Source organism: Erythrolamprus reginae, chromosome 6 (genome assembly GCF_031021105.1).
Source record: "Erythrolamprus reginae isolate rEryReg1 chromosome 6, rEryReg1.hap1, whole genome shotgun sequence".
Lineage (NCBI taxonomy): Eukaryota > Metazoa > Chordata > Lepidosauria > Squamata > Dipsadidae > Erythrolamprus > Erythrolamprus reginae.
Genome location: NC_091955.1, coordinates 64081059 through 64093711, shown reverse-complemented (window position 1 = coordinate 64093711; position 12653 = coordinate 64081059). Strand labels below are relative to the sequence as shown.

The following is a 12653-nucleotide window of genomic DNA, read 5'->3' as shown; positions in this document are numbered from 1 at the left end:
AGGCTATAGTTTCTACTGAAAAGAAATTGATATTTTGCTCAAATAGTGTAAAAAATACATAATTTGTTAAGTGGATCCTAGCGTAGAACAATTCATGCTATGATAAGGAGGCAATCAGTACCAGAAAGTGTGGATATCTGGAAATCCATTATGTTGCCTTGAATTAATTTTACTTTGTGAGCATTAAAAATTATGTTTATTGAGTTGCCATACATTGACCCTCCAGTAAGATATCTACATTATTTCCAGCACTAAATGTTGGTGAACAGCAACATTGTATAGTTGAAAAATTGTATCATTTTATATGCATGCACACCCATCATGCTGTTTTTGTTCAATATAAACAGTACTATGCAAAGCAAAGAAAAAAAAGTGAAATACAGTGATCCCTCGATTATCGCGAGGGTTCCGTTCCAAGACCCCTCGCGATAATCGATTTTTCGCGATGTAGGGTTGCGGAAGTAAAAACACCATCTGCGCATGCGCGCCCTTTTTTCCATGGCCGTGCATGCGCAGATGGTGGAGTTTGTGTGGGCGGCGGGGAAACCCCGATCTTCGTCTGCTCGCTGCTGCTGCGGCCGCCCAGCAGCTGATCTGCTCGGCGGCAGCAGCGAGGAGCCGAATCGGGCTTTCCCCTTTGCGTGGGCGGCGGGGAAACCCCGATCTTCGTCTGCTCGCTGCTGCTGCGGCCGCCCAGCAGCTGATCTGCTCGGCGGCAGCAGAGAGGAGCCGAATCGGGCTTTCCCCTTTGCGTGGGCGGCGGGGAAACCCTGATCTTCGTCTGCTCGCTGCTGCTGCGGCCGCCCAGCAGCTGATCTGCTCGGCGGCAGCAGCGAGGAGCCGAATCGGGCTTTCCCCTTTGCGTGGGCGGCGGGGAAACCCCGATCTTCGTCTGCTCGCTGCTGCTGCGGCCGCCCAGCAGCTGATCTGCTCGGCGGCAGCAGCGAGGAGCCGAATCGGGCTTTCCCCTTTGCGTGGGCGGCGGGGAAACCCTGATCTTCGTCTGCTCGCTGCTGCTGCGGCCGCCCAGCAGCTGATCTGCTCGGCGGCAGCAGCGAGCAGCCGAATCGGGCTTTCCCCTTTGCGTGGGCGGCGGGGAAATCCCGATCTTCGTCTGCTCGCTGCTGCTGCAGCAGCAGCGAGCAGACGAAGATCGGGGTTTCCCCGCCGCCCACGCAAAGGGGAAACCCCGGCTCCTCGCTGATGCCCCCGCCCGCCGCCCGCCAGCAAGAGGGGGAGAGATAGAGAAAGAGAGAGAAGGAAAGAAAGAGATGAGAGAGGGAGGAAGAGTGTGAGAGAGGAAGAAGCAAGATAGAGAAAGAGAGAGAGAAAGAAAGATGAGAAAGGAAGGAAGAGAGTGACGTCATCGGGTGGGAAAAATCGCGATATAGCATTTCGCGAAGATCGAGATCGCAAAAATCGAGGGATCACTGTAAATAAATTGCAGAAGATAAAGGAAGAACTTCAAAACCATTTTTAAAATAAAACCACTCACAATACTTCCCCTAGGATTTCCTTTCCTTTCATGCTGGCTTGCTTAGCAATACACCATACATTTAAAGTTTTCACCTGTCTCTTTTTGAGACCTTATCAATTTCATCTACTTCCAGTTTTTTCTTGATTTATCCGTTTCCTCATAACTAATCGTGTCTTCTTGCATGACCAATCCATTTCAATATATTGTTTTTGTATAACTTCTTTTGTATTCAGTCCATTTTATTTTCAAATGTATAGTGCTTTTTTTCTTTCAGATTTATACATTTATTATTAATTATTTATTATTATTATTTATTACATTTGTATGCCGCCCCTCTCCGTAGACTCGGGGCTGCTCGCAGCAATAGTACAAAACAATGTAGAATACAAATCTAATCTAATTTGGACTGTATATAGTCGTACTTGGCAATAAACCATGTCACACTTCCCAAATTTTGCTCATTTTCACTTGCCTCTAAATCATAATTTTACCCAATACAATCCCACGCTTTATAATAAATCTCTTTATAGATTTTGCATTCATTGTTGTATCTTCCCTTTGCGTAAAGGAACTATACGATTATTCCAAATGTGATAGATAGATATAATATTTGCACAAATATTAAAAAGGTTACATAGCCAACCTGTCACAACCCTATAAATTCCTACTTTCACATATATCAACATATAAAGAAAATATACAATATCTAGTTGAGAGCTGACATGAACCAGATGGCACCAAATCAATCTAAATTAAACCAATTTCTACCCTCTCTATATCATATATTTTAAAGTTTCCATTCATAAAAAAGTGGACAGGATCCTCAGATCGCCTAACTTGATTACCTGTCTGTTTGATCGTTACACCATGTGGTTCTTGAAGACTGCTTAGAGGGGATATAAAATTGCACCCATGCAGTAGTATTTGTTTTGTTGAAGGAGTGTTTTGGCCATCATTGGAGTCAGTGGTTCTGGCCTTTTTTTGTCCAGGTTCCATGGTATTCCCCAACCATATTTTATGAGCTGCATTGGTTAACAGCAGGAGTCTGGATGCAATGCAAGGCACCTGTTATTACCTCTAAAGCCATTTATAGTATAGGGCCTGGCTATCTGAAGAGCCATCTGTCCTTCATAATTTCTGCTATCCTGTATGATCAGATAGAGTCAGCACACTTCAAGTGCCATCCTTTGAACAGTGTTATCTGATGGGACCTAGGAAGCATGCCTTTGTATAACCTATGTCTGCCATCTGGAACAGCCCCTTAATCAGAGACACTCTTAAAACCTGACATTCCCCTCCAGCCTTTTGGCTATAGTGGGTGCAGTATTGTGCTATATGGCTCTTTTTTAAAGCTTGAGGTGGATATTGTTGGTTTTATGAAGATCTGTTTGTATTAATTGATATTAATTGTTATTTCAGTGTCTGTTGACCAAAATAAAATACACTGATATAAAGCCATTACTGTATAACATCAGTAATAATTAGAAGTATTGTTATTATTTTATTTTATTATTCAAAATGTCTACAAATAGTTACCAATATATTAAATATTTGCAAGTTAGTCTGCCTGTAGAAGGTTATCTTAATTTTCCTTTGTAGAACAGCATTTCCTTTTATAAGGGAGTTAAAAATAAAATATGATTTTTTAAAATGGGGACACCCATTGGTCTCGAGGATTTAGGATTTTGTAGGGCCTATTTGATCAATATGGATGTGTGTCAAATAGCAGCTACTAAGAAGGCATGAGTATATCAGTGGCAAGAATAAAGTGCCTCATCACTAGAGAAACTGGCAAGAAAGAAAGGTTTAGTATAGTTCCATTGGATTGAAGTTGATCAAGAAATGAACTTGATTCTTCCTTTCTGTATTTGTTAACAAACATAGTTGCTAGTTTGATGCCTAAAATTAAAAATCAAATAATGATCTTAAATTACAGGAATACAGATTTCAATTCAGTGTTAGGACATTTAAAGCAGTTAAGGGAAGTAGAGAGTTTACTTTTACTGTATGTTTGTGAGTAGGGGCTAGAAATAGTGCTTTAATTTGGGCCTCTGCATTAACCACAGTTATATAGACTGGATGGTGGAAAACCATCAAGAAAAGAAGAACATACACACAGAAACAGCTTAAAAAGTACAAAGCAAGCTGGTTAAAGACATAGTTGCTGTAATGATTAAGAGAAAGGCATTTTGTCCATACATCCGTCAATCATCTTTTCCAAACAGTTTCCATACCTCTAATTGCTAGAAATCCTTTGGGCCTAGGCTTCAGCAGCTATGATCTGGCTCGTGTGGTAAACCGCTGAAAGAGTCAGCTATAATTTTCTATCATAGCTACAGTATGAAAGCTACAAAGTAATTCCAGGAACCCAAGTAATCCAAAGTAATTCTGTTGATCTGATAGGACTGAAAAAGGTTGCATTGACTGTGCAGCAGTCAACCCGATCTTTTTTGCCTGTATATTCCGTGTTGTATTCCGTGTTGTATTGAATTACAATTCCTGTTACTTCCAGGTAGCAATTGTTTGGGTGCCAACATAACTGCAGAGTTCCTATATGCTTCTCACTTATAGCAGCATTGATAACAATTTCATAAGAAAGATACTTGTGGGCTAAATAAATTCCTGCTAGCCCCTATTTTGATATGGCTAAATTAAAATTACTTGAATTGCTTCTCTCCCTTCTTGGCACTGATATTTCATAAATTGTAACTTTTACTGCATTTCTAAATATACTGGGAAATGTAAGATCAAATTTGGGTCAATCACCTGGACCTGAGGTTTACTCTTCCCAACCTTTGGGACTCATGCTGGAACCCATCTTCAGGAAACTTCTCCCTATTGGAATACATGTTTGGGCTCTTCTGTGAGTTGTGTTTATGTGGTGCCTTCCTATTGGTGGCTGTTTTTTCCTTCTGCTGCCAAACCCTCAGCTCCTAAGCCAGTAGAGAGAAGCTCCCTGAAGATGGGCTCCAGCATGGTGACTGCAAATCATTATCCTGGTACACATATATTTGCTTTCATACTGGGAATGTCGAGGATTGTTTTGATTTATCAGCCAACCAATTACTTTTTATTCCTAAAGGAAATATGAATGCCATATTGAAGTGTAACATGGTGGTATTACGTAATACAAAGCTTCAAAAAAAATTGTTTGCTTGCTTATGAAACAGTGGGTAGTTATTTGATTTGAGGGTCCAAATTTAATATTTTCCTCCTTATATTCCTCCAGAGTACAAGCCATATTTCCAACTCCTGACCCTGCAGCACTGAAAGATAGGCGTATGGCGAATCTTGTCTCCTATGCTCGGAAAGTTGAAGGGGACATGTACGAATCTGCAAACAGCAGGGTATGCTCACACATTTCTAAACAGCTGATCCTTATATTTTTCTATGTACATACTGCTAAATGTGTATTTCTATCATTGTTAGATGTGTGTAGAGCAAAGACTATAGGCTACTTCACTGACAGTGGTTCAATCTAGTATCACAGTTTGTAATGAAGATTTCTGATGGCAGTAGAGAGAAACTTGATTATCTTGATGCTTACTATAGTCTAACCTCTACGTATTCTTAGCTCCCACCTATCTATCCAATCAATGCACATCACTATGTTGTTTAGCTTTCTATATGCAGAAGATGAATTACAGTGATAGCTCTTTTACTAGTTGAATAAACATCAAATTCTAAGGAGTAAAACCCGTATTGTACACCTGGAAGTTTAAAATTAGCAAATATGTATCATCAATCTTTATATACATATCTTTCCCATTACAGGCGGAATACTATCACTTATTAGCAGAGAAAATTTATAAAATCCAAAAGGAATTGGAGGAAAAGAGAAGGACCAGGTTGCAGAGGCAAAATATGATACCAAATGCCCCAGTCATGCCACCAGCTCCTATGAGTCAAGGACCCATGGGGCAGCCACAGCCTGGAATGACAGCAAGTAAGTGTTTACATTAACTTGTAATATTTTGAAAATTTAATACTTAGCCAGCGAAGAATCAAAATTACAATTGTAATATTTTAGAAATGGAGTCACTAGCTTATTTAGAGTTTGGAAATGCCATAGTTATTCTAACAAAATGGATATAGTGATGCCATGTCAGGAGAGGCAAGTAAGAAAATACCTTATGGTAAATGTCTGAAGAAATTCCCAAATTCTCCATCTGGTAAACACTGAGCAAAATTACACCCTGGTAACTGGTTTCTCCTTTCTAAGCCAAGATGGCCATACAGGGAAATTACCAGTATCAGAAGAGAAATGCCCACAATAGCCAGAGGCAGCCAATAGCCCCTGCTATATCATTAGCATGGTTGTTACCAAGCTATCACAAGCACTGCATACTGTACGGCTTGTAATAGAAGATGAAGGACAACTGTTGGATCAGATCAATATCCCCAGCTTTGGGTTGAGGATCAAACAAAGGCTGTATTATTTATTTTTAAATTTTATTTTATCTCCATCTTGCCGTAGGGCTACTCTGGATGGCTTACAACAATAAAATGAAAAGAAATAAAAATTTAAAAATGTAAACAAAACAATGGCAAAGGAATAAAATAACAAAGTATCATAATATGAAATTTTAAAAAATGGGTTGAGGGTGACCATGAAGCCAGGGGAGGGGAAAAGGGGGTCACCTAATTAATCCAATAGCTGCCTCCAGTGATATTCTTCCAGTAGGATCCCAAACGTAATTGGAGGGATATGTGAATGAGCCCTTATAAAGTGCCTTGGACCATGATACCAAACCTATGGCACGCGTGCCAGAGGTGGCATGCAGAGCCCTCTCTCCTGGCACGCACACCATTGCCCCAGGTTAGATCTCCTTGGCTGTTCTTTGGTGAGCTTCTGTTCCCTAGCAAATTATGAAACAAGCTCACAAAAGAAAAAAAGAAAAATATCATACCTTTTGCCATGCTGCTGGTGTTGGGATGCCCTCTCCCGCTGGCTAGCTGGTCTATAGGTATCTGCTGCACATGCGTGCATGTCCCTGTGCCTGACCCGCATGTGTGTGTTTCCTTGCACACACTCAGAGTTCAAAAGGTTTGCCATCACCGGCCTAGGATTTGTGAAAAAATATTAATTTAATTTTGGGGATTTTATCTATATTACAGATGGTCCTCTTCCTGACCCAAACATGATTCGTTCCAATGTGCCAAACCAAATGGTAAATCGCATGCAGACACCACCAGGTGAGACATTAGAGATTTCTCATATGACTTTTATCATTAGATTCGGGAAATTTTGTATTTAGGTGATGTATTCATTGTGCCCTAACAATTTCTTACTACTATGACTGGCTTTCCACATTCAGTATTTTAGTTCTAGAATATATCTGCTCTTGTTTTGCCACTTTATACTTTTTCTCAATAGATAGAGATCATGTATTTCATATTATTGCTTTTTCTTATGTGACACAGTCCATTGGCATTACACTTGCAGTGTCACCCCACAGAGCAAGTTTTATTTGTCCTTCAGATGAATGCATTCTATTCTAGGCAAAATAGTCCTTTATCTCAGAGGGGCATATACCATACATCTTTTTCTTTTTTAATCAAGCAATTGTGAACATTTTTGCAAACTTTTAAATTTTAACCCATTTTTTTCTATCCATTAGATTTTCAGGTCTTGCTAATGGAAACAATTCGTACTGCCCCCACCTTCCTTGCCTTCCGCAAGGGTCTTAAGACTCATCTATGTCGCCAGGCCTGGGGCAATTAAATCTGCCCCCCCCCCCCGACTAATAACTGTGATGCATGTTGTGATTGTACCATTTGATTGAGTAATTCATAGGGATTTTAGCTTTAGTTTTTTTTTAATGTATTAGATTTGTACTGTACGCTGTGTTTTTATATTTACTCTGTGAGTCACCCCGAGTTTTCGGAGAAGGGCGGCATACAAATCTTATTATTATTATTATTATTATTATTATTATTATTATTATTATTATTATTATTATTAATAATAATATCAACAACAACAACAACAACAACAACATATGGCTTTATCTAGGCCAGTGGTTCTCAATCTGGGGGGGTGTCGGAACCCCTTTGGGGGTTGAACGACCATTTCACAGGGGTCTCCTAAAACCATGGGAAAAGACAAATTTCCCATGGTGTTAGGAACTAAAGCTTCTATTCTGGCACCTTGGAACATATTTTTACAATCCGACCAATCAAGCATTTTCAGTGGGGGTGTCCCTCTGACCTTCCTGCTAATCAGATTAAAGCTCTGTTGGGAGAATTGGCACTAGACTTATGATTGGGGGTCACCACAACATGAGGAACTGTATTAAGGAATCGTAGCATTAGAAAGCTTGAGAACCACTAATCTAGGCCAAAATTTAGTACAGTGGTACCTCGAGATACGAGTTTAATTCGTTCCGGACCTGGGCTCTTAAGTCGAGCAGCTCTTATCTCGAACGACTTTTCCCCATAGGAATTAATGTAAATAATTTTAATTGGTTCCAGCCCTCAAAAAACTCACAGTTAGTCTAAATTATGCAGAAAGACATGTTTTTAATGAAGAAATGTACATGTACATATAAATGAATAATGAAGTTTCTTTCACTTAACTTGTAAACTTTCTTAAACTTTTAAATTTACATATGTTCAACTTCTCTGCCACCCAATCCTGTAGGACAGAGGTCCCCAACCCTTTTTGCACCAGGGACCGGCTTTAAGCGATCAAGAGAGGAATGGGTGAATGAATGGACGGAGGGTGGGAAGGAAGGAAGGAAAGAGGGAAGGGACAGGAACAGAGGAAGGAAGCAAGGAAACTTATGAAAGGGGAGAGTAAGAGAGGAATGAGTGAAGGGAGGGAGGGAGGGAAGAAGGTGGGAAGGAGAAAGAAAAGAAGAAATAGAGGAAGGGAAGGTAAAAGAGAGAAAGAAAAAGAGCAAGAAAGAAAGCTGCAAGCACCCCCCCGAGCCCCCCAGTCCGGCTGCAACCTTTTAAAACACGCGCGCCGCTTCGCAGCTGTCTCCTGAAGCCGAACGCGGAAGTTAGCGTTTGGCTTCAGGAGACAGCTCCTTGGCGCTTGTATCTCGAATTTGGGCTTGTAAGTAGAACAAAAATATCTCTCCCCTCCCAGCTCTTATCTCGAGTTGCTCTTAAGTAGAGCAGCTCTTATGTCGGGGTTCCACTGTAATTACACATAGGCTCTTGCTTTGTTCTGTTTATCTTTGTATTATTAGCCTGTAGCTGGGTTACAAAATACCTATACTAAATGGCTTCTCAAATAACACAATAAAGCCTTTGCTTCAATTTAATTTAAAGCTTCATACATGTATCATTTTAAAAATCATTGCTTTACAGTTATTACCTTCAAATGACAGGTCAAAGCTTTTTCTAAATGATTTTTTATTTACTGATATTTTATTTGTTTTTATATATTTATTTATTTATCCATCCATTGTTTGCTCCTTATTTTCTCACAAGTATTGAGCTGCTCTTTCTTTTTTGTACCTTTAAAAATGTGTAACACATTAATGCTTTAGTGAACACTGTAAATTTTTATTTAAACATAAATATTCACAGGAATGAATCAGTTTGGCCCAATAACCATGTCGATGCCATCAGTTGGACCCCGGCAAACCCCTCCCCTTCCACACCCTGGACAGCTAAACCAGACTGGGAATATAAATCAGGTTGGTTGATTCTTCTCTGTTATTAGTTGTGATTTCTATGTTTTCTAATAAATTAGCTGGTAAAGTCAAGTCTTCTGTCTAAGTGTGGTATTTTGTCCATATTTTAATTAGTTCTGTCTTGAATTTGTTTAAGTCATACATGCATTTGAATTGATTTATTGAGCAATTAGTGAGAAATATATAGATAGTCATATAAATATTTATTACAATTTAGAAGGGAATAGTTTAAAATTTCTTTTTCATTGGAATGTTAGGTAATATGAGAATTAATGGTATTATACAATATTTCTGTTCATTGATTTTTTTATATAGATTGGATTTTCCCCACGTATGCAACCTCAAGGGGTTGGTCAGTCTTCTGGTCAAAGTCAATTTGTACCACAGAACCAATTTCCTGCATTGTCCCCTGGAATGAATCCAGCTAGCGCACCTATGACTCAACCTGCCAATCAGACTCCAGCTTCTCAAGTATGTGTTGAGAAGATATTTTAATCTCTAATTACAAGCATGTCTATATGTGTATAAATTAAATGTACAAAACTGAAACAAGGTTCTTCATATATAGGTGAAACTCAAAAAAATTGAATATTGTGCAAAAGTTTATTTATTTCAGTAATGCAACTTAAAAGGTAAAACATAATATATGAGAGAGACTTTTTGCATGCAAGGCAAGATAGTTTAAGCCGTGGTTTGTCATAATTGTGATGATTATGTGGTACAGCTCATGAAAACCCAAATCCCATCCTCTCAGAAAATTAGAATATGACATGCAATCAATAAAACAAGGATTGTACATAGAATAATATTGGACCTCTGAAAAGTATAAGCATGCATAAGTACTCAGTACTTGGTTTGGGCCTCTTTTGCAGCAATTACTGCCTCAATGCGTCTTGGCATGGAAGCTGTCAGCCTTTGGCACTGCTGAGGTGTTATTTATTAATCAGATTTGTATGCCGCCCCTCTCCGCAGACTCGTTATGGAAGACTAGGATGCTTCAATAGAGGCCTTCAGCTCTTCTGTATTGTTCAGTCTCATGTCTCTCATCTTTCTCATGGCAGTACCCTCTAGATTCTCTATGGGGTTCAGGTTGGGTGAATTTGCTGGCCAATCAAGCACAGTAATCCTACGGTCAATGAACCAGGTTTTGGTGCTTTTGGCAGTGGGCAGGTGCCAAGTCCTGCTGGAAAATGAAGTCATCATCCCCATGAAGCTTGTCTGCGGAAAGAAGCATGAAGTGCTCCAAAATCACCTGGTAGACGGCTGTGTTGACCTTGGACTTAATGAAGCACAGTGAACCAACACCAGCAGATGACATGGCTCATACATTCAATTTCACCTTTGCATTACTGAAATAAATGAACTTTTGCACGATATTCTAATTTTTTAAGTTTCACCTGTCAGCGGCATCTTCAGCTTTCTTTTTATTTGTAACTTTGTCTTTGCTGAATTCTTATCTTTTTTTCCTTTTCATCTTAATCGACTGTACCTTGTTTTTCTATGAGTATGGGGAGCAATGGGCCAGAGTTATGCTCATTTCCCAGAAGAGATTACCAAAAAGTTAAATTGCTATTGCTTTCTCAGCATGTCTTGTTTTTGTGATAGTAGCTGAAGGAGGGATGGGAAGCTTTTAATCCTTATGGAGTGAATTTGGACCCCAGGTCTCCAAATACAGTATATTCAGAACCTTTTTTTTTTAATTTGCAGGCACAAATGACCAACTCTTCATGTCCTGTAACATCTCCAGCAGTGGCTCCTGGTTCTCAAGGGGGTCATATTCATTGTCCCCCCATGCCACAGTCTGCATTGCATCGTAACTCTCCTTCTCCAGTACCAAGTCGTACTCCTACACCACATCATACGCCCCCAGGATTGGTTTCCCAGCAGCAGCAGCAGCAGCAGCAGCAGCAGCAACAACAACAACCGCCTACACCACAACAGGCAACTATTGCCTCTGCCCCTGCTGCTGTTCCTCAAATACCACCTTCTGGGCCCCAGTCACAAACTATGCACCCCTCTCAGAGGCAGACGCCAACACCCCCACAGGCTCAGTTGACTCCTCAAGTGCAGCCTCCAGTTTCTGTTACCCCTTCTGCAGAGCAGCAGTTGTCACAGCAACCACTTTCACAACAGAGCACAACTGCATCTGTACCTACCCCAACAGCGACACTGCAACCTCAACACCCTACAACACCTGTAAGAAAATTTTTACTCTTCTAATACTATTATTTTTCAAAGCTGCAAATTCGAACAAAAAACTTTTGGAGTGTACATGTCATGAGGGAATAGAACTTGAACTATAGTAAATGTTGAAACTTGCCCTTTTTTCTCCTCAGTGGTGTTTTAGTGGAATTTAATATTATGAAAAGCAATTGTCATCAGCTGAAGTCTAATGACCTGTTTTTGGAGAAACAAATGGCTGTTAAAAATGAAGGATGCTTTCATGGTTGACAAGTATAAACTAATGTTAAATTTATTGTGCAACATCTCTTTCATGCAGGTAGAAAGCGATGCCAGAGCTAACATAATTTATAAACACAAAAGGAAGCAAAAAATAAATTTGGTAAAGTCGTGTGGCTTCACTCTTTATATTCTGGTTTTATTGTTTTCTTTTCCCCTAGCTTTCACAGCCAGGTGCAAATATTGATGGGCAGGTATCAAATCCACCATCCACCAGCAGTGCAGATGTAAATATTCAGCAAGCTGCCCCTGAGCAGCAGCAGCAACAGCAGCAGCAAACTTTACCTGAAATTAAAATGGAGGTTAAAATGGAAGAGGAGGACTCTGAACACACAGATCATCAAATAGATGAGAAACCAGAGGTGACTGAAGGGTGATAATGTTAGGCATATCTGGAAATTAGTAGGTTGGGAGAGCATGCTTTACTCATTCACCATTCCTACCAATTGGCTAATAAATAAAAGTAAAATCATTCATAAACTGAAAGACTCAATGGGCAGGTTTTCTTTATTATAGGTTTTCTTTGTGTCTCTTGCTGATGTTAGGTCCAGTACCAGCAACAGGATCACGAGTAGTTATGTAGATACAATGAAATGAAAACATGCCATCATGTTGGACAATGATTTTCTCCTTTTAATATAATCTAATTCTGTATTCAGAGCATGAGTGTCTTGGAAAAAGTACTTTAGTCTAGGAGAACAAGTGAAGAGATAATGGTGATCTAATTAAATTTAGATTATCTACAGTATTGGGTAGAGCAAAAGGTTATATCTCCAGATACTTTGGATTTCATGTTTCATCAGCCATAGTCACCATAGTCAATAGCAAAGTATTGTAATCCAGAATACATGGGAGGCACAATGCTGCACATCCTTAGCCTACATGTACTATAAGGTTGCATTTCATTGTGGCCAGATCTGTGCTTGCATTATGGCCATTCATTGTAGTTTATGTGTTCTATGTCCTTTCCTATAGATTCAGAGGAAATGTATTGACAATATAAAAATATCTATACTGGAGAGAAGTAATCTCTTAAACTGCTATAGATAGAAAATATATGTAATGTT

General features: G+C 39.6%; 1 protein-coding gene across 1 annotated transcript in view; it reads left to right on the top strand.

The window, feature by feature from the left end:
- Nucleotides 1-12653, top strand: part of EP300 (E1A binding protein p300) — an 88912-nt gene that overhangs the window by 45259 nt on the left and 31000 nt on the right. Inside the window, exons 9-15 of the mRNA XM_070756061.1 lie at nt 4707-4824; nt 5252-5423; nt 6596-6673; nt 9020-9129; nt 9442-9597; nt 10834-11322; nt 11748-11948. Coding sequence (XP_070612162.1) covers nt 4707-4824; nt 5252-5423; nt 6596-6673; nt 9020-9129; nt 9442-9597; nt 10834-11322; nt 11748-11948 — 1324 coding nt within the window. The remainder of the gene's footprint in view (nt 1-4706; nt 4825-5251; nt 5424-6595; nt 6674-9019; nt 9130-9441; nt 9598-10833; nt 11323-11747; nt 11949-12653) is intronic.